Here is a 22,266-nt window from a genome sequence, read left to right as displayed (position 1 = left end):
TGCGAATATAACTGTAACTCATCCGCATTGATTCAGGTGGATTTCGATGGTTGTTCTCGGACTACTCTGCTTGTTAATCGGCGCACCTTGGCAATATCTCTTTGGTTCACTTTTTTCTACGTCCAAAGCTTATATATATATATATATATTATATATATATGTTTTTTGTGAATTTCAGAAAAAACTCAGGTTGTTGTTCGTTGCTAGTTGATAGGCCAGTGTCGTGACCATTTCAAGCTCATGTTTTCGAACCTATTACTTTTTACTGCAGCGTTCGGTTTGGTTGTACATTGTAGCTCTTTGTCGGAGGCTAGACTGCCTGAGCATTGTTCAGAGCTAACTGGTTACTCTGAATCCCTGAGCCATGTTGTCTGAGCCCTGGAACCAGTGCGCTGCACAAGATACCAAGTCACTCACGCGACTTCGGCGTATAATGTTGGCTGGACTTATATATATATATATATATATATATATTGCGACGTACTGTTTTTTGTGAATTTCAGAAAAAACTCAGGTTGTTGTTCGTTGCTAGTTGATAGGCCAGTGTCGTGACCATTTCAAGCTCATGTTTTCGAACCTATTACTTTTTACTGCAGCGTTCGGTTTGGTTGTACATTGTAGCTCTTTGTCGGAGGCTAGACTGCCTGAGCATTGTTCAGAGCTAACTGGTTACTCTGAATCCCTGAGCCATGTTGTCTGAGCCCTAGAACCAGTGCGCTGCACAAGATACCAAGTCACTCACGCGACTTCGGCGTATAATGTTGGCTGGACTTTAACTATGCTTGTTCGGCGGACTGTAGGTGATCTGGAGGGACATCAGTAGTAACTCCTCGCCTGAGGGAAGTTACCTGGACCATAGGTCGGCAAGTTATTCGCCGAGATTTCTTGAACAGTGTACGCCGGTGAATCGGTTTGGCAAGAGGTAATAGTAGCGGTGCCGGGTCATAAGTTCCCACTGGTACTACCTGATGCCCACTCAGCCGAGAGCATTGTGTGCCGCAAAATGTTCAATACTCATTATCTGCTTCGAGTATTTGACAGCCGTTTGGACATTTGTGCCGTTAATATCGTCCATCCGAATGTAGTGGTGTAATACTAGTTTACCTAGAACCTGCTAATAAGTTTTGCTATGCCCTAGCTTGTTAATTCAATCGATGCGGTAAGAAGAAGAAAGCTTTTGAGCGCAATTTTCGGTTCAAGCTTTCTGACACCGCGGACAAACAAAAAGGTATGAACCAGTTAGTGTCAACATTCGAATAGTCATTGTTGTTCTATGTGGTCGGGTCGATGTGTGAACGTGCGGGTTCTGTTGAGCCTGTAAGAGCTACACTTGGATTTTCCCTGCCTTCTGTTGATCATTCTTACTCACACTGTAGACTGTGGTTTACCCATTTTCTTGGTGATCGCAGTTCTTCGTAATATTCTGGTCCATCCGTACTTTCCTTCGTATTTTGACGATATTTCTGTTTCGAGATTTACCATCTACCTGTCTTCCTTCTTACCACCTGCAGACACTTGGTGGACGCTATTTCTATGTGCAAGCATACAAGTCGATATCGCACGGGATGGCCAATATGGACGTTCTGATTGTCATGGCCACAACTATAGCCTACCTATATTCTGTCATTATCCTCCTTATCGCAATTGCTTTTCAATGGCCAACAAGTCCACGTACGGTATTTGAGACCTCTCCTATGTTGTTCGTCTTCGTCTCCCTGGGTCGGTGGTTGGAACACATTGCAAAGGTTTGTGCATCTCTGAACAATTGGACACACCTTGGTCATTTTCTATTCCTCTTAGAGCATTTCGCAAAAAGCATCACGTGCTTAGACGATGACATCTACTAAACCCCACTGGTTCTATATACCGTCCTTTAATAGGTCCAAGTTCATCTATGGTGGGCCCCATACGTTTTTCGATAATTGTATTACGCGATCAGTGGTTCGTGTATTATTTTAGCTGTTTTCCTGGATGGACCTATCATCCCAAGAGAGTCTGAGGTGTGTTCGTCTTTCGTTTATATCAAGCATCCTGCTTGTGATTAAATAACTCTGAATAGTTATAGCTAGTTGCTGATGGGCCAGATACATCACATACGTTGAGTAGTGGTCATCGCACACTGAGGTGTCGTCAGTGGTGCATCAGATTGCTCCTTCAGTGAGTTTTGAGGAGTGACGGTGCCTGTTCAAGACACCATAAAAGCTCAGTTGTTTAATAGTTACCTATCTAGAGAGATGTCCATTTATAGCAATTATCCTCTTAGTAATCGAAATTCGGTCAAGCATAATGAACCCAACAAAAATTGCATATCGTGGAATGACAACTTAAAGCTTAAAATCTAGTGACACCGGCGTGGCTCCTTAAAAAGTTAGGCGTCGCATAAATCTCAGGCCTCAGTTAGACACGAACGACAGCTAACACTAACTTACAATTGAGTCTAGCGAAAACTTGAAATGCGCTCAGCTCTACTGTGACCTTATGATTGCCACACGCTAAATTTAGAAGGTGGTATGCGTGATAAGTTTCAGGCCAAATTTAGGGGCTGGTTACGACTCACTGCTGATTTTTCAGGCTGTATCACATTCTATGGTGCCATGTGACTCAAGTAGGCATAATTGAGCGTAAAGTTTGCACAAATGAAAGCGGAAAACAGTTCGGTGTATCATCTACTGACGCACCTCCAGTGTAATGTAGATTGGCTGAAATCATAAGCAGAAAGCAAAAATCGACAGTGAGAGATTTTGTGAACTATTCTGTAGTTCCTATGTTTCCTTAGCGGACTGCCAAAGCTTCGTAGAGCGGCGGATTGCTTTTCATTTGGCTAGATCTGATGGTCTTGTGGCAGACGAAATGAGTGTACGACTCTCAAACACCTGAAATGCTTTTGTGGCGTTAAGAAGGCACATCGGACTACAGTGCGGACTGCATCGTTGTACGGTGGCGTGACCTGGCCACCTCGGACCCATGATCTGAGACATTTTCAGGTCGTTGACCACGAATGTGTCTGAATTGAGGCTGCGGTCGGCTGGGGCAGACGAGTTTGCAATGCGGTTACCATGGAACGGGTCTTTGATAAGTCAGGCAGTATTTCTCTCGAACAACGCATCTAGCGCTACAAGCGAAGGTGGCCTGGCCATGTGTTACTCAGATTTAGTTACCGCCTGCTGAAACGAGCTCTTCTTTCCGTGCCTGATTTGGAGTGGCGGAAAATTAGAAATGAACTTAGTTTGAGTAGAGGGAGATGGAGGAGGGATGAACAGCTTTGTTGCTGTTTGTGGTGTTCTCCTTCCAGGATGGAAAAACGTGACTTCCTTTGCCTGGCTGGAGACATAACTAAATGGCGGCTGACCGACGCCAGTTGCGTTCATGCTGTCACCTTTTTAGTTTTTGAGCTGTAGGCACTTCCGATTTTTGTTGTAGACTAGCCATGGATCGTCCTTCTACCCCGGTTCCTCTTTTTTCATTAGAAGGCTTTATTGAAATAAATGGGCATGGCTGTACGGCACTGAAGGCCAGTGTTCTCCTCAGGTGTTGCTATCACTGATTACGATGATCTTGAGAATTGGTCACTCTAGGGGATCATCTCCATAAACGGTATATTTTGTCTATATTGCGGAAACACCGAGACTTATCACGATTGTCGCCTATCGCCACTTCCCACCCGTGCACCAAATGTTTTTCATCATCTGTGATGAACGAACTAGTGATGACAGTCTATACACAGTTTGTGGTTGTTGATTTAACTACAGATGTTGAGGTGGTGTCGATAAATTTGCCAGAGGCCTTCTTTTGGCTTCATCGGTCAAATACATTTACGTGCTGTAGGGAGTTCATGTTTATTGGATGATTTCAGGTCACCAATATTAACAACGAGCTTGATGAATCCATTTCTGCCCTGTAAACCATGATTTAACGTTCACCTGGCCAGCGTTTTATGTTGTTTGTTTCCAATAATCCGAACACCTTATCATGGCGTCCACTGGCCGTCAAGCTAATCCACATGATACCGGGTTTATAGCTTTCAAACGAACGAAACTTATTCGCCTTCCTTTAATCCACGGTGTATGTTGGCACAGTGATAAGTTTTGGAAGAACACTAATGAATGGCTTTGTTTCAGTGACCTGCTCTTGTATATGTTGACCAATTTGGTTGGAGCCGCAACAGCTGAGACTATAGGTCAGATTCGAAGGTTTTACAACGAAACGTTGGACGGGAATGCTGCGCACCTTGTTCACAGGCTGTCATACACATCGGCTATTCAGCCGTACTACCGTATGCTACTGCAACAGTCCGTCGCTTTCTCCTTCGTTCCTCTAGTTTCCCCCTAATCACAAACATTCGCAGTATCTCAACTTGTAGACTAGTTATGGGCTGAATAGGCGGATGAATTCTTTGCATTATCGGTTTTACGTCCATGGTCAATATCATATCCGACCACTTTGACGACGACTTTGTTATCTTCAATGCTTCCATCTGAGATTTCAGCTCCGCTAATTGATTTTAATTTGGACTGTGCATCTTTTCGTCCCATTTAGGGGAAAACTTCGGAGGCGTTGACAAAACTGTTGGCTCTAAAACCAACAGAAGCGTCCATAATCGTATCTAAAACACAATCACACAACGAAGCAAGTCAACATATCACGGAGAACATCTATACGAATGCGACGGAAAAAAGGATACCAGTCGAACTTGTTCATCGAGGGGATATTATAAAGGTCAGCCAATATTTCACACTGCCTCAAATGAGACCATTGTGGCATTTACGCACGTTTGAATGTCGTACCTGATTGTGTGAACTTCATGGTTTCAGCCAGTAATTCCCTCAACAAAATTAATGAATCATTTTGTTTTCAATGCTCGTATTCCATAATTATTCAGTAAGTAGGATGAAAGTGCCTCTTGTCAAATTTTAATTATTTAGGCATCGGATAAAGCACTGGGTCGAAGAAAAACAAAAAATAGCCGGGGGGAAAACGGTACCATCCTGGCTTTCTACTTTATGACTGCTGATTGGTCGGAACTACTTATTCCTCACATTTAGGCTACACATTCAACTAAGAATTGCTTAGAAATGGAAAATATCGAAATTCTTTCTAAAACATATGCCTCTTTCCATTGTCTCTCATGAACCTGTTTAAACACTGGAATAGATCGCCACTTACTTATTGTTTATCTTGTCTAACTTGATCTTCAAAAGTCTGCTTTTTCACTGCGAAGTTGTCCATTGTGTGCCACGCGTTTACACTTCTTGATACGTATCAAAACGAGAGTCCATTATTTGCTTCAGACGACCATTCAACCTTAGATTACTCCGGGTTGACGTTGTGACGTTGGAAAAGTGGATCATCCGTCAGTGCGGGACTATCTGTCTAAAACACGATCCGTTGAAGACAGACAGTGATACACTGTCCTCCATACTGGGCTTCAGAACGCTTGCAGAACGTTGGAACACTGATTAATCAAACTGATGGCGAAGTCAAACATCCTCCAAGGCGTTAGTTGCAATCGAACTGAAGTAATACGTAACCTTGGATGAACCATTGTTGAATGATCAAGAGCTTTTCAAAAAGCTGCTACTAGATACAACTATTGAATCGGCTTCCTTATAGGAGAAAAATGGAATCATGACAATGATCAAAGTGCACACGCAACTCCTTGCCCAGCAGAAAGCAACAAAGTTTCACGCATAAATTTTGGCGTAACATATCTGAAGGATCCAAAAATCGGTTTGATCGACCAAAATAAGGTAGCTTCTCGATCTAAAGACTTCAAATAATCAAGCGCGTTAATAGAAGCCATGCAGAAGCAGAAGCACCGAATACTGACAATGGCAGCCAGGGTGATCGGAATACTACTACCATGAGGCATTGAAGGGCTTGAAGATAACAGCTAGAGTGCGAAACAGCTCGTGCTCAGGTTTTTTCCACATCAGTCCGACACAAATCCTATAGGATGCTGACACGGGACTGAAGCCGAAATAATGAGTGCCTGGCAAAAGTGCACCAACGAACTGATGAACCGACCGACGAATTTCGACTGGGCTGTACTGGGTAGACTCTGTCAGATAGACTTTTGTTTGTCTATTGAACGGATACGGCCAACAAACTTGCAGTTCTAGAATGGTAAGCATCTAGGAAAGACCTGCTTGCAGCAAAACTCCACAAGTCTGGTGGCACGACTTTGGACCAGAAACTTCAACTAATCAACATCGCCCTCCATAAAGTGCGGGTATTATCTGAATTGAAAGATGTTTGATGGTGAGATTGTACAAAGGAAAAGGAAGTGAGTCTTCACCGAAAAACCACAGAGGCATCAGCCCGCTCAACTGTGCGGGTAACATGTTGGAGGAGTGCTATTAAACCGCCTCACTGCTTAAGCAGTCAAACCACACATCGCCAAATAAGAATGCGGTTTTTTGCTAAACATGGCACAATGAACCTAGTATTTCCGGCATGACAGCCTTCAGAACCATCTGCCGAAAATCTTCGGTCACTGCTCATCCCATCTTAGACTTCAGGGACTATCGATTCCTTCAACTGGGAAGTGCTATGGATGATTCTTTCAAGTTAAGTCTATCCGCCAAAACTTGTGAATCTAGTCCGAAGTCTAGGTATCGGGGTGAGGAGAAGATCCAAACGATTAGCCTGAAATTTCCACTCGCAATGGAGAGATGTGCTCCCCGCTCTATCTCTGTCCAGTCTGCGTCTAACTCACGTGATGGAATCGACTTTTCTGAGCAACAGTTCTAGTACGCATTCTAATGCGGTTTGTTGGCATTTTGCTTTGCATACGCTTTGCCACATACGCTTTGTGAACTGCAATGCCTGGGCGGGTAGTTTGCGTCTACTACTGCGCACTTTGTTCCATGCATTAACTAGAAGACAACTCTCGTTATCCATCGACGTGCGTTGGTTTCGGTCTTCAGCATTCCTCCTTGCCTCTATGCTGGAACTGAGGTTGGTAACTACTGTGCAGATTTCCCCTGCTTCGATAACACATGGTCCGTTTACCATTGATCGTAGCCTAAAGCCACGCGTGACTTATGGTGAATCGGGACACCAATGCAGACGAACCGGAACCTGTGACTCCACACTAATCTGTTCTCCGGTGCCGTGTAAAAAACGCTAGCGACGTGCCGATGCAACATCCTGTATCTGAGCCGATTTCATTTTGGATTCCTGAGGCTTCTAAATAGCATCATTTGGGCGGAACTGGTGCCATATTATGGGTACATTATGGGGGGATGAAAGCTACGAGCATGCTCAGTCGTCCATGATGACTTTGATGTATTAGAAAAAAAGTGAGCTACAGGATTCCGAAGTAGTTTCCATATGGTCAACTGATCAACGCTAGAGGATAACCCTTCAAAATCTAGGTGCTTTGGCCGGAATTCCGTAGGCTATGAACGCAAATTTCATGGCGTGAGAAGCACAGACACAGAAGAGGACGGCTTGGAGGGAAGTGATACGCAAAAGTGTCCCCAGCTTAATGATCAGCAACTTCAAGCTGATGAAATGGATTTTAGATGCAAGGGTTCCCTTGTAGTTGTTCGATTTTGAGACATAAAATGGATCTGCGGCCAATTTGGTCGTATTTCCGTAGGTATCTTTAGAACTGTCTCCTCCTGCTTGGCCTTATTCCCTCAAATGTACGTCAAGTGTATGACGTTTAGTTGTTTTCTCATGTGGCTCAGTACAAACCGCCTGTAACCTCATTTATCGTTCGCGGGAGATTGGTGTGGCAGGCGAGTACAGAAACAGATGCTAACCCACTATACGAATTCTTCGGTAAAACTTTTCTGTCAGTCCTCGGGTTGTTGAAAGTTTCAGATTCTACTTAACAACATGACCGCGGGGGGTGTTAAATCGACGGTATTTTCTTCTTAGCACTCCAGTAACCTTCTAATTTTGTCTGTTCCCGACATATCAAATATACCACTTGTTTTTACATGTGAACTTGGTGCATGGTGGACTGCGAACCCACGACAACAGTGGCTGTGGCATCCACAATCAATGCCTAAGGGCACGCACGCGCTTAATGGTTCTTTATGAGCTATGGTATGTCTGGTCTACTTTTCCTGTCATTAAGCTTGCGTGTACTTATTGTGCTTAGGACTACACATTCCGGAGCTACCTAACCATTCTAACTTAAATGCGCAGTAGTATTACGTCAAGAACAGGTGACTAATCGCGGGCACCGCCTCACTTACCAATGAGACATCTAAGGACTGTTGCTTAGGCTTACATATTGTACCGAATGTTTGCTTCAGACTCTTTTGGCTATGCTGCTTTTCATTCAGCCACCATTTTAAAGTTCTCGAAGGGCTAGTGATTGCGAACAAGCCAACCTAACTTCTCGGTCATCGATACACGTGTTTAGACTGCATCAACCATTCAAATGAGAATGCTTAGCGGCTCTTCAGGACCAGCTTTATTTATGACTAACTTAGTGGACCACGTAAGAAAAGCTCACGGAAGGAGTAAATTAATCAGACTTTAACCCTACAGTTGTACTGGACTGCTTCGGTTTGCTGTGGGTCCCAAGAATGCAGCTAGTTTGGAGTTTGAAGTTTCGGTTGGAAGCACTGGGAGACAGATACGTCTTTTTACAAACCCTTTGCGTTTTTTTTATATTTGAACCACTTTGTCAAATACATATCATTTTCTGATAAAAATATGCATTCTTAACCAAATTAGTCACTAGGTAGAGGCAAAAATATACCGCACTTCTCTTCGATTGCTTCCCGCAAACGCCGATTAACTAACATTTGCCAAATTCTGATTCTCTGGAATAAAATTACAAAAGTTTGGATAATATATGATACATATACATTGTATATATAATCTATAAGTATATATAATTTTGGATTCCTGCTGGTTGAATTACTTATAACTGCTATGTGGATGTAGGGTGGTCAAATGAAATCACCCAGTAATATGTTCGCTGATTGCATTATTCCAACCTTTTCTGCTGAGCGACACAGAGGCAAGCTCTTCACACTGACATTTTCTCATATCTAAACTCTAACCTGCGTCAATACGCCGGATCTCTGAATAATAGTGTTTTCTTTTTTCTCTTTTTTCTCTTTTTTCAGATATGTCCCGGTGAGAAAGTCCCCGTTGATTCGCGAGTTCTAGTCGGGAACTCAGCTTGTGATGAGTCACTGATTACGGGCGAGTCGATGCCTGTGGACAAACAACCAGGTGCATATTTCGTTTTAGCTGTTCTATATGAGTGCTGCAAGCAGTTTGCTACTATATCCTTTTGTATACACAGAGGGAAGTTGTCTGGAAGACAGGGGCCCAACTTGCCAGATACACGTGTTCAACTTGTTATGGCGATGGTTTCATTCAACTCTCTGAATTGTCAGCTGTGTGTAGGAGGCGGATGCTTATGACAACGTATATAACCGACCATTCATTTACACTCAACCGCACATCCGTCTCTCTGTTTCGTAACTACCGCTCATGTTTGGGCTGGCTCACTGTTAATCTGTCCTCGGTAAATGGCGTCTTTCCTTTTATTTGACCGTGATCCTGGCTATGCCACACTGTGCCAAAGCCGTTCCGGGAAAGGATGCCATTTGTAATGATCACGTACAAATTGTTAGTGAAGGGGTAAAATTCGAACAGAAAAATCTGAGTTACATGAGTCATGGTGGTCATCGCATTTTACCCAAATCTCAATCAGCGCACAGGTCTAGTCTACGGCACTTGTTAATCAACATGTCACCAAACGATGTGGTTCAGTCAAAACTAATCTGTTTACACTTGGAAACTGAGCACCTAGTGAATTTTCACATAGGGTAGATTAGGGATCTTAAAAATAAACAAATCATATTCTAAATGTTACCTACCTTCATCAAGCTACTACTCGCTATAACATTTTATGGACTGGTGTGGGCATTAACGAGTTGTTTTTCCACTCCTCTCCCACTCGACACTGTCATTCATAATGGAGTCTTTTTACTAGTCAGACGTCGTGATTTAATATACCATAACTTCATGGTATTCTCTATTGGCGATTCTTCGGAATTTTTAGTGTCACTGCCACATGGTCTTTGTAGCGCCAACTGACGGTTATAGTCGGTCGCTTAAAAGCGCCAGGCATCACGAGGGTAACATGGATGGAGGAAACAGTCCCTCGATTGTGTACCTGAAGCGATCTCCTCCTTCATGAAAAAATTGGCTAGGTGAGTGTAGGATGCATATCTTGTGGCCCGCTGGTCTCATGCCAATTCCAATATAGGAGCAAATTCCTAATACAGCGGAGAATTTAGGTAGTAGTCGACCTACTCCGAGCTTTTTCTCGATCGTCAAACAAAATGCATTTGAAGTAATCAGCGTATAAGGTTGTTGAAAACTCTTCAACAGCTCCCGACCGGTTTAGTCCTCTTTGGGGCTCATCAGGTAGGCGCGGTCCCCGATTATGTTAAACTCGAACCAAAGTTGCGTGAAGTTCGACAACTACATCAGTTTGTACACCAAACTGCAGGTAGGTTTATCACCAAGAGAATTTTAATGGTATAAAGCAACATCCTGACCTGTATCGGCATAGTCAGGCTTGATTGGTACTCCAGCTCTACAGTCATTCTAATTACTGTTTATTCTGTCGTCTTTGGTTGTCCGATTTACATCTATGATTCTACCAGTCCTTTCAACACTAACTTTGTGGTTCCAGTAACTGTGTTGGCTCTGGCCACGCACCAACGCTTAATTTTCCGGTTGTGACGAGACTGTTATACTCATGTGTCTGGTAGAGATCATTCTGTAGTTGTTCGGAGATTTTCGCTTCAGTGTCGGGGTTTGGTAGATGAACATACACTTAAATATTCATTAAATCTTTAAATCTGCGCTACGTCCTGGGATCGGGATATGCCCGTAATCCTCCAGGGCTCTAAAGCCTAAATTGACAACAAGCTGTGAAACTTTGTCATAGGATTTCTTTGTATCATCAATTATTCCCTTCAGTCAGTCGTTTTTGCAATGGACTATGGAGTAAGCAGCTTTCTACGTCACCTTTCTTCCCTCTGTAAATTCCTCTGAGTCGTCTAGCGGATCCATGATATTTGGTCATGAAAACCAATCTGTTTGACCTACTAACCAAATGCGATGCTGAGATCAGTAGCTTTTAGCCACCCAGGTGTCAAAATACAGGATAAGCCCACCCACTGATTTGTGAGCAGTGTTAAATAAACCACCTTTTGTCGTTACTGACACCATTGTTCGGAATCATCTATACAAATGGGGATCTCAAGATTTCTAAGATAAATTCCTTCATGAGAACACGGTGAATCTATCACTTTTCACTACGAACACCAAGTTCATTCCGCCAGTAGGAATCACGAGCCGACTGAGAAATTTGTTGCCTTTCCACACGTTCATGTATCGTCTGTATTTCAGGCTCTGAGTTGATCGGTGGCGCCATTAACCTAACCAATGTGTTGTGGGCTGAAGCGACACACGTTGGAAATGATTCTGCCCTTGCACAAATCGTACGTCTGGTTGAAGAAGCTCAGACATCTAAGGTAAGTTTTTTCAACCAAATCAGACACCTTTTGGCAGAATGACTGCACTACCTTCCATGGAACAAAAAAGTAAAAATAGAAACCATTTGCTTGCTTTGTGGTAATCGGCCCTGCTCTGATGACTTTAGCGCAAGTAAAAATTATTGCTTTTAAGACTTTTGGCTCTTCCCAACTTTTGACATGAACAGCATCTAAGTTTTTGTTGCATGATTTTAACTGTGATGTCGGAGATAATCCAGTTGATCAGTTTGCGACCGGACATCATCCCAGTACTCCTTTGCTTATAGTAATCTGCAGATTAGTAGACTGAGCTCTCCGAGCACCGACCTCTTCTCTGAATTCTAACTTCCAGTACACGTGCTATGTTGCTCACTGTTTACGGAGTTGGATTGATGGAAGTATCTGATCAAGTCAGTGGACAAAAGCTCAGCTGCGTGAATCAGTTTTGTGAAGTTGCGTCACTTGTGGCGTCAATAACCCAAATCACTGAGTCCCAAAGTGTGTCAGGCTGTCGTACTGGCTGTGTCGTTGTATGATCCACGGATCCACAGACAACTTAAGTGAGGCCTCCGTCAGTTTTTTGAGCACCGATGTCTCCGGAGTGGTGTTGGTGTTAGATGGCGTCATCAGATTCGTAACGAGGTAATTGAAAAACTGGTATTTGTTTGTGGGCCAAGTAGTTCAGTCACGGAAAACATCCGGCACCATCCGCTTCGGTCGTTCGACCGTGTGCTGTGAAGCCCAAGCATCGTCTGCGGAAGAAAACGTTGTTCTCCGCGCCTCCTTCAGAATGGTGCAACTCGTAGCTTGCAGAAAAGTGTGAAAGAGATTACGACAAGTTTGGATGTTGTCGGTTCGATCCAACCTCCAAGATGGGATTCCCTTGAACCCCTGCACTTAGCTGCAGACATTGCGAGGAATAGCAACTAATAGCCGTCAGTTGCCTTTGTGCTGTCAACTTCTTCATAGCTTGTCTGATTGAGTGCTTGATGGTAAAGGAACCTCAAAATTCTCGTGGAGGTCTGACATCAGACCCTCCACCCATCCACTCACGTCTGCTTTTTCACTTTACTGCTTTGGATATAGTTATATAAACTTTGTGGCCCTACAGTGTAAAGTATCTATGCAAACGCTGCTGTTGCTTTCTCTGTTGATAGTGGATAATGCAGAAGTTCCGTGAGCAAGGTGCAAACCGTTGACTAAAAAAATCGGCGGTTCAAACCAGCCGTTAGATTTTCGAATGCTGAGGTGTAAACTCTGGTAGTTTATGATCGGTTTTCATTCCTGTGTCTAGCAGTTACGACATCGCTGAGTGGTCCGGTTTTGTGTTTATCGTGAAAAATCATGGCAGCTGGCTTCTCTTCGTCGTTCGGAGCCATGCTCAGTAGCGTGTTTCCATCTCACGTATAAACTCTCGTATTTCTTACTGTTCTGTGGTTCTTATCATTTTGAAGTTTAAAGGGAGAAATCTGGTTTCTGAAGTCTGTTCACCTTTACGTAATCGTGGATTCCATCTTCATATCAGTTTGGATGAAAGAAATATCCCACCGTTTGAGATTAGTATCTGGAATTTACATCCTGCACAACAATCCCTTCACTCGCTTTATTTCGAAAATCAGCAAAATTGTGGGATGTTTATATTACAAACTACTCCATACTTTCGTCTTATCCTTTACCCACCACAGGCTCCAATTCAACAGCTTGCTGATCGCATTGCCGGTTATTTTGTGCCGTTCGTCTGCTGCGTTTCCTTGGCAACGTTTCTGATTTGGATCGTGTTGGGGATGCTGCAACCGCATACCATCTTGGGTTATGAGGTATCTTGAATTCCCCAAAGTTTCGTCTTCCGTTGTGTGTGACTGAATGCATTATCATGTAGATTTGACATTGTTAGCTGGGATTTCACTAAGGTTGTTTTCTTTGGTCCTTGGATGTTCATTCAGAAACTAAAACTGCCATTCAGATTATTCAGTGTTAGTCCGATGTGTTTGTACCGCTGCCATATCGTCGTATCCCAAAGTATATGACAGTGAGCCCTGTTTTACGGGGATGACCAGTTGGTCTTTATCTCTCAGAAAGCGAGCTTATTCCTCCGGTCACCCTTCTGATCTATCATAAAGGTTTCTTCCCGAATGTCAAAGTATTTACGCGATGCCGATGCCGAGAATCCAGTATCAATAAGAATACACCATAATCCTCATAGACAGCTCGTGCTAAATGATGCAAACATAGTCTAACACCAGGTCGCTTTCATGACCTCTTTTCACGCAAAGGGTAAAATAAAAAAATTAACAATTCTGAGATTCTGGTCATGGTTCGACCAGCAAATGAATAGGTTTTCGTGCCACCCAGGCACCGGAATACGAGTTTAAATTACAAAAGATGGATCCACCGACAGAAGTCATTTACGTTTAACACAATGACGGGAGTCTGCATTCTTCAATCAACGATTTTGGGGTTGCTCTGGTGTGGAAAGCCGAAAAGCCGAGACCACTTGTATCTGTTTCGTCCTTATTAGAGAATTTCAACGGTCATCATCATCATTGACAGCATGACATCAGTGTTGAACCCCGACGCTTCACTGTCGTGCCTTCAACAGTTCATAGCTCACGAACTTAATCACCATATTATTCTCGTTGTACGCAGTTAGATAGTAGATCGACAAGTGTAAATTGGAATACGATCGTTCGCTTATCAAGTATGAAGTCCTTATCATTCTACCCCGCCTGCAGGCATTTTGAATCGCTGCTGAACTGAAGTGATAAGGCTTGAGGGCACTAGTCTGAACACTAAACAATGTTAAGAAGTCGGTGGCTGTGTATGCTTCGATGATCGGATGCTCACTCGACCCGGAATTCTAAGAGAGAATGGCAACCTTCAGGATGACGTGCGCTGTTGCTCCAGTTCAACAGTGGAGTTCAGCTCAAGGCATGGCTAGATTCGGAGACACATTTTACTTTATACCGTCCGCCGTGATATCTTCAAAGAATGGTTCGACTAGGTGCCAGAACAGGAGAATGCGATCCGTTAGGGCAGATTTACAGACATATTTTACTGTGCGTCAGGCGCTATATTTTAAAGGTACAGACTCTGGCATAACAAGGCCGCAAATGATATCATTCCCGCGGAGTAGAGAGGAACGGCTTGTGCATTTTGTTATGTGTGCGCCATTCAAGTACAGCTGTGTTTATCTGTTCTTGTGAGGTGATCCAGATGTATCCACGGTGTGTGACCCACCTCAAACTAGTCAAGGCCAGAGATGTAGCTTTGATTAACTTTTGGAAGAATGAAAATAGAATCGAATGTTCCTCTTTTAAACATACACAAACCAGGATAATCGTGCACTAGTTTTGAGACCAGTGTCATATCCTTTCACTTCTCTCCTGTGCTGGTTTTAGAATAACTTGAATTAAGAAATACCCGTTCTGTTGATCAGTGAGTAAGGTAGCTTTACATTGTAGGAAAGCTTGACTGTCACTTACCTTATAACTTCACTTTTTCTTTTTCGTTGGATTTACAATCGGCACATTTTTCACTGCTTTTCTACAATCTGCTCCAAATATTTAATGTATTTTGATACTTTCTTGTGACTTTCCAGCCCGGCTGTACTATAACTTTGTTGGCCGTTGATCATGCATTTCGGATGGCCATATCGGTACTAACCATTGCATGTCCGTGTGCTTTGGGCTTAGCCACGCCGACTGCTGTCATGGTCGGGACAGGAACCGGAGCACTGGCCGGTATCCTCATTAAGGGTGGCCAACCATTGGAAAACATGCGAAAAGTACGTTCTTTGTTGGGTGAAAACTTAAACACAATCAGTGACAATAGATAGATTTTACTGAGAAATTGATGTTCGTGCATAATCGAATCCGAGGTTCTCAATTTAAGAAGATCCGGTAGTACTGACAAGCATGTTGGCAAGAATCGAACGCAATTATTTCTAGAACACTGATAAGACAAATGCCTGGAGCGCTTCACCTTCATTTCAGCCTCGTGCTCATTTTGAATATGTTTTCATTTAAAGTTAGTCTCAAAATATCGTAGGTATGTGTTGATGTCCACTAAATAGGTAGGTGATTTCACTGAGCTCATGAATAAGTTTCAAGCAGTCACGCGTGTTACGAGGATAGAATTTATGCTGAATGCGGTGGTTTCTATGCTGTGAGAAGGGTTTACGAAAACCAGGGAAAAGAGACTCCTTGTCATCACTGGTGTCAGCATACACCAGATATAATCTCTGTTAAGGATTTTGATAGACACTTTCTCTACAAATAAAGAACCAACTTTGTTTACCACTCCTTACAATGTTTTCTCAAAATGTGCTTGATCATGTGAACCGAAGACTTAACGCATCTTTTTCAAAAGTTGACCGAACTTTTGGAAATGCGCTGTTGACTCAATCATTTGTTGATCCGGAATTATCCAGTAGGCCTATTAGTTGAATGTGAATGAGCTTTTTTATGATCTACTTGTGAACGACACATAAGCTTATATATCTCTTGTGCCATTCAGCTGACAACTGTGCTGTTTGACAAGACCGGAACGATCACACAAGGACGTCCACAGGTTACACACGTGGTCATGTTTGTGCCTGGTACCACACGCTCAACGACTGCCATTCAGGTATGTAGTTGCATAGTTTTGTCAGCCACAAATCAATGCACATTTGGGCACTTGCAAGCCTGCGGTCGACCGCCGTGGTGGGTCGCCCAATATCACAAACAAACACACAATCACAAAATCAGCTTCCAAAAAATCCGTGCAGCTAGTAGGTGATGGGCTGTAGAACGAGGGATGAAACACCAGTGCTCTGGTACCACACACTTCAAGTCAGCCTGACTGCAAAAAACTGGATGAAGTTACATTGGTCGTTTATTTAGATGTCGGCTGTCTTTCAACTTGACCTACTTTGCTTTTGCCTTCTTAGAAACGAACTCTACTTTCTATGGGTGTTTAACTAATTTGGTTCTTTTTAGGTACATTTTCGCTGTTTGAATTCTCTGTACCGAAGTAGAATGCATGGAGTTTACTGCGTTTCATTCAGAGTCAATCGTTGCAACAAGTTGACACCATGCCTTATACGTTGAAGCATCTACGTGATGATGCACCTAATCGTCTAGAACGCCAACAACAAGTCTGCATGAAAGAATTGTGCCACACCAACATTCAGCATACCAGCGAATCACCAGTTTGCGGACTTCCGTAGAACTTACTACCCTGCCCTTGGCTTGAATGCAATGCCAGCCTGTGTCGTGTGCTTTCAGTCAATGCCGTGGCACTTAAATGGATCAATTCAACGTCCAGACTAACTCTGCTTGCTTGTCGTATTATGATCTAAGGAATACAAAATAGCTGACTGATTATTACAAAATCAACTATTTTCTTTCAGTTTCTACCTGCTTTGATGAACGTACGATTGACCTTGAGGAATCTAAACATCATATAAACATAGCAAAACAGATCCCATATTCTCGAGCTCATGGAATTGGTTCGAACTGGCTAATAAGCAACAATGTACGATAACTGAATGCCGTCAGGCTGGAATTGTTGACAATAGCATTAATGTAAGGTGAAATCGATAGTCAGCGGAAAATCAGTTGGATAACCACAATTCATTCGGTGCTTAGTGGGAAGTATTAACTTACAAACGCTGAAGCTATTACATCTCAACACTGAATCCATAGTAATCGGTTGGTGAGGTTCCTCGAGGCAGACTACCTGGCTTGCTCGACGGTTTACTGTTATAGTTTCCGATACTCATGCGCATCCAAAGTAATATTCAGAAAAGTCACATTTTCCCTGCATAAAAACCATGTTATATCAATATGACATGTGTTGACATTGTTTTCACGCACACATTCTCTTCATATCCGCCATTTTTCGGCTAAACGCCTGATCAATGCCTCATTCATGACAGCGGTAACAATTGGAGCTGCAAATGACCGAAGATAGTTATTCTAGTAGTTTCGCATTCCACTTCTATTTGTCTGTCAGCCATTCGCTCTCTAGTAATTATGCTGCGTATGCAATTTGCGAGAAATTCAGTGAACGAATAGGTCAAAGAATGATATTCATTTGGACATTCAAGTCTTTTGTTGCTCTGGTGTTTATAATATCTCTGAAAGAAAAAACTAAGCTGTATTGTCTATTCATACCTCCCTCCCAAACTCAACTCGTGACCTGTTCACCCTTTCAGACAGAAACTGTCCCATCTGAGACGGTGTTTCCAAAACTCTCTGAATGCATTTCTCCGAGTCGGTTCTTGTACATACTAGCCAGCGCAGAGTCCACTGTAAAGCACCCGATTGCTCATGCAATTGTAGCAATGGTAAGAGTCTTTCGCCAGTGCGTGTCCGAAGAAAACTCTTCGTTGTCTCCACTCGAACCACCTACTAGGCTTATACCGCTCGACGACTCAGGCGTGACCAGCTCACCACCTAAGCTGGACCTCAAACACGGGCGAACAAATAACCACCAACCCGGCGTCGGTGATGCTATACCACGAGATTCCATAAGTGAATTCGCCATGGTGAGTTACTGACAGATTGGAACTATGTATGAATCACACATTTAATTAAGTACTCATTTGTCTCACTTGATTGTATTTAGAGACGAATATTAGTGTGGTTCCTAGGTACTAGTCGCCCGGTTGATCTCTCAACTTCCATCGCCACTCTGATTTCTCATAAAACGGACTATTTCAAAACGTAAGCAATCATAAGTGAATGAACATTTCATCTAAAGGAAGAGCACTCAAATGCGTCCCTCCTTCTTTTGTGATGTTACAAGAATAGTCAACTTAACGTAATTGAATCCCAACGCTCTTCTCATTTCTTGACCTGTTTAACTCCTCAATAAATTACTTTCAAGCTAGCCATGCCAAGCTGTAAGTGCCAATCAGCGTACTGTCTTTGATAAAATGGATTGCCCTTACCATCTACGAACTCGGGTAGTCCATGTCACTTGGTACATCAGCTGCCGAACAAGTGTAAGGTTGTTTAGTCGGCCCATGCTGCAGTGGACTGTATATTTGGACGTTGTCTCGAAGTGATGGTTTGGTCTTGATGCTACTGATCACTTCTGAAGTCAACTCTCTCAATGCGACAATCGGTTGCAAAAGTAATTCGGGGAGGAAAAAGCCCCCGGCTTAATTATATCAAGGGAACTCTGAGGTTATTCTAGGAGAAGACGGCAGCGGAACAAATTTTGCCTGATTTCATTTGATAACTGCACATCATTAGTGTATCAGAACACTGTTTTGGTCCATAACAAGGTAGATTGTTTTATTAGCTGCTCAAACTAATCAGAAAAGTCCAGTGGCCTGCAGTGAAACTCCTTAGCAAGTCCAAGATAGAAAACCAAACGCAATAAATTCTACCAGACGCACAATCGGACTTCACTGACTCACCCCTCCATAACTGACAAGTTACTAACCGTCTTGACTGTGTTGTCGTCTGTATACTGGCCTAACACCCGAAACCACTGTACTCTCAGGACTTTCCATCAGCAAGCAGCAACTTGATTGGCAATGCAACATCCAAGAGCTGCTTTGCATTGACAATATTTGTGACTTTTCTGCACAGAATGCCTTTATCTGCCGAGTACTATACGATAATTTCTTGTATTCGATGTGGCTTATCTTTAAGATGCGCCCCGTGTAAACCTTATCTCAACACTGACCTAAAGATTGCAATTTATGCTTGTCAGCCAATCAGAATGACACTCATGCTGTCAGCTTCACCATAATTAGTCTGATTTCGCGTTTCCATGTAAAATCGCCTTGGTTCGGTTGTGAGAGGCTCGTGCACCGATTCCTTATGTTAATTTATCTCAATAAATACTTCTAAAATAATTTTCAAAAATCTCTTCGATCGAAAGAAGGTACCGCTGGTAATGTTGATCATGCGGAAGACCAGTATCAATACAAGGTGAATCTACTTAATGCGCCTTTGAAGCAAAACGTGATTCCCGTAGTATTAGTTTTCAATGTGATTCAAGGACGCTTTCACAGGCAATTAATGCATATGATGTCGACACTCACTGTAATGTAGTAGTTTGCTCATCATAATGACAGTCAGAGAGAATCACCAGATTACTTGTCTATGGCCATCGACAAGAAACTGGATCCATGGGACGATCCCAACCTCGTCATCTCGTCTACTCTTGTTTAGGCTTGGGCAACCTGACAGGATCTCAGATCTCCTGCTTCCTTTGGATGGCATTGCAGATAGTCACCGAAAGGGCGCTATAACTGAACAATTATTGTTATTTTTATTCGACCCAATCAGTAAGCATGAATAAAGACATAAAAACTGAACTACGATTACGGAGAGCCAGATTTGCTTTGGCTGTCTAAGGAGGGTCTTCGTGGCCTACACACTAGCCTTCATTGATAGGAATGGCACTCAGACTGGACTTAACACCTTCCAACCTTGAGTCTTGTGGTTTTATCAGGTAACACGGATCCCCTATTACCCCTACTACTTTTGTAACCCGTAATCTGCGCAAATATGATGTGGACTTCTTATTGTCTGAAAATAAAGTGCAATCCAAAATAGTGAGTGCAAATGCGCACCTACTCTATCTTGCTTCATGACTTTTGAAAGCTTTGGGCAGACTGATCCTCCCTTCTGTTACATCTAAGGAGATAGAGCTTCGCATTTGCTCATCGTGACAATTCTTATTATCATATGAAGCTGATCTTAAGAACAGTTAATTTTTAATTGTAAGATAAACGTTGATATGGTGGTTCTGTTGTTTCGTCAGTGACAAATTTCGTATGGGGTCTCACTGAGGTTTTCTGTACACTTTAACTGATTGAGACATTTGTATCATAACATTTCTTTTGATTTTACTCTCTTTTTATGATTTGATCTGAAGGTTGCTAACGCAATTTCTGTCGCGGGTATGGGGCTACAGTGCCAAATATATGTTGCACCTTTTGATTGCCCGCCGGGACCCGGTTTGCCCAGGCCCCTTCCGCTCGCTTCCCTACAAACTCCTCTAATTCAAAACTCCTCAGATAAACTTGCCCAAGAGGCGGTCATCAATTCTGCAATTCATGTAAGACTAGATTATGTGGCTTCTATTTGGCCTCATTCGTCGAACCATGCCAGAGATGGGGTTCGCTCGTCTGTGTCTTCTCCACTCCTGCAGTTCTCGCCTAAGGACCAAAATGAAGCTGTGCAACCAAAGACCCCGCCTTCACTTGATCATTGCTCAGACGAAGCAGGCCATACGACCGGATTTTCCTGGTCAGGTTAGTACTCCTGAAACGGATTTGTTTCCTCGTTTTTCACAGTCGTTTTTAGTCATTATCTATTCGCTTCAGACGTCCGCTAACTCTCCTGTTAACTGAATGTTCGATTGTGCATGCTAACTTACTTCCCTATCAGTCTTCTAAAGGGGAAATCCAACCGCGTCTGTGTTTTGGATAGCAGTGCTGCGAATGCGGCGATCAGCTCATGCTGAATGGTAATCATATCTTTCTTCCAGGGACGACCTACTTACTGACTGAGGTCCCGTGCAGTTCAATTCCGACTTGACACTAACGTGCTGTAATTTTAACTTCCTTCAGAGACAACAGTGCAAACCTGACTTACAGACAAGCCACTAGTCTATGCTTTTTTAAGGACGCAATGTATTGTGTGAATCGGTAGTGTTCATGGATAAATGATCGAGCCAGCTGGTTTTAAGAATGACCGTGACCGAACAGTTTGATTTCCAGGTATTTAAGCCTGGAGTGCAAAATCACAGATCTTATCAGAAGACGTTCGCAGACACACAAGGCCCTAGCATATTCATCATCCCGTGGTCCGATCATTGACATGTATTCAGAACCTCCGGTAGAACGTTTTAAATATCGAGTTTTTCTTACCAGCATCATCTTGTATCACTGTATCATACCACAACTATAACCATCATTTATTCAGTTCTGGTAAGAGATATCCTTGCCATTTTCCTCACATTATTTCATCGTTATTCACTTTCAAGATGTCAAGAAGGGTGGTTCCCACACGGTGCATGTCGGCAATCGTGACTGGATCAAAAGAAACAATATATCCTTTCCGATTTTGTTATCCTCTGTCACATCTGAACATGGTCGACCGGTTGCGTCAGACAGTGAACCACTACCAACAGTCGAATCACTCATTGAAGCTGATGAAGCTCGAGGTCAAACCGTTGTTTTGATCGCAATCGACGGTCAACTTGTTGGATTGGTGAGTATTGAAGACCCCGTGAAACCAGAAGCAGCCTTGGCTGTTGCTGCACTGCGCCATCGTGGTGTACGGGTTGGCTTGCTAACTGGGGACAACAGTAGAACAGCATCTGCGATCGCCCGACAGGTTGGCATCCGCGATGTTTATGCCGATGTACTGCCAGCACACAAAGCTGCAGAAGTACGAAGGCTTCAATATTCGACACGTCGTGTACCAAAAACATACCGTATTTGTCCATGTTTATCTTCAACACGCAGGAGGAATCTCGATGTGGATGTCGTGCGAGAGCATCGGTCTGATCCAATGCTGGGTGAGTTTCGTGAATCTTGATGTGCGAATATTTTCCCTCATAAGTTGCAATATTAACGTAAGAAGGGTCTCGACAATCGGTTCACATGAGTGCCATCATTTCCACTGATTCCGTTCTGTGATCTGTACTGTAATCTCTAATCTCTTTTTCCGCTTGCACTTTCGCACAAACAACTGTACTTAACTTCGACCATTGAAAAAAACGC

General features: G+C 43.1%; 1 protein-coding gene across 1 annotated transcript in view; it reads left to right on the top strand.

Annotated features, from left to right (window-relative positions):
* T265_05781 (hypothetical protein) overlaps positions 1–22,266 on the top strand; it is a gene marked incomplete at both ends in the record, with an annotated part of 73,104 nt that overhangs the window by 35,356 nt on the left and 15,482 nt on the right. Inside the window, 10 exons of the mRNA XM_009170875.1 lie at positions 1,512–1,745; positions 4,537–4,716; positions 9,096–9,204; positions 11,404–11,528; positions 13,214–13,345; positions 15,127–15,312; positions 16,044–16,154; positions 17,728–18,060; positions 20,412–20,790; positions 21,525–22,061. Of these exons, the coding sequence (XP_009169139.1) occupies positions 1,512–1,745; positions 4,537–4,716; positions 9,096–9,204; positions 11,404–11,528; positions 13,214–13,345; positions 15,127–15,312; positions 16,044–16,154; positions 17,728–18,060; positions 20,412–20,790; positions 21,525–22,061 (2,326 nt within the window). The remainder of the gene's footprint in view (positions 1–1,511; positions 1,746–4,536; positions 4,717–9,095; positions 9,205–11,403; positions 11,529–13,213; positions 13,346–15,126; positions 15,313–16,043; positions 16,155–17,727; positions 18,061–20,411; positions 20,791–21,524; positions 22,062–22,266) is intronic.

The sequence above is a fragment of the Opisthorchis viverrini genome (genome assembly GCF_000715545.1).
Source record: "Opisthorchis viverrini unplaced genomic scaffold opera_v5_114, whole genome shotgun sequence".
In the NCBI taxonomy this organism is placed as follows: Eukaryota; Metazoa; Platyhelminthes; class Trematoda; order Opisthorchiida; family Opisthorchiidae; genus Opisthorchis; species Opisthorchis viverrini.
The sequence above is the reverse complement of the archived record's forward strand: the minus strand, read 5'-3'. Positions and strand labels throughout refer to the sequence as shown.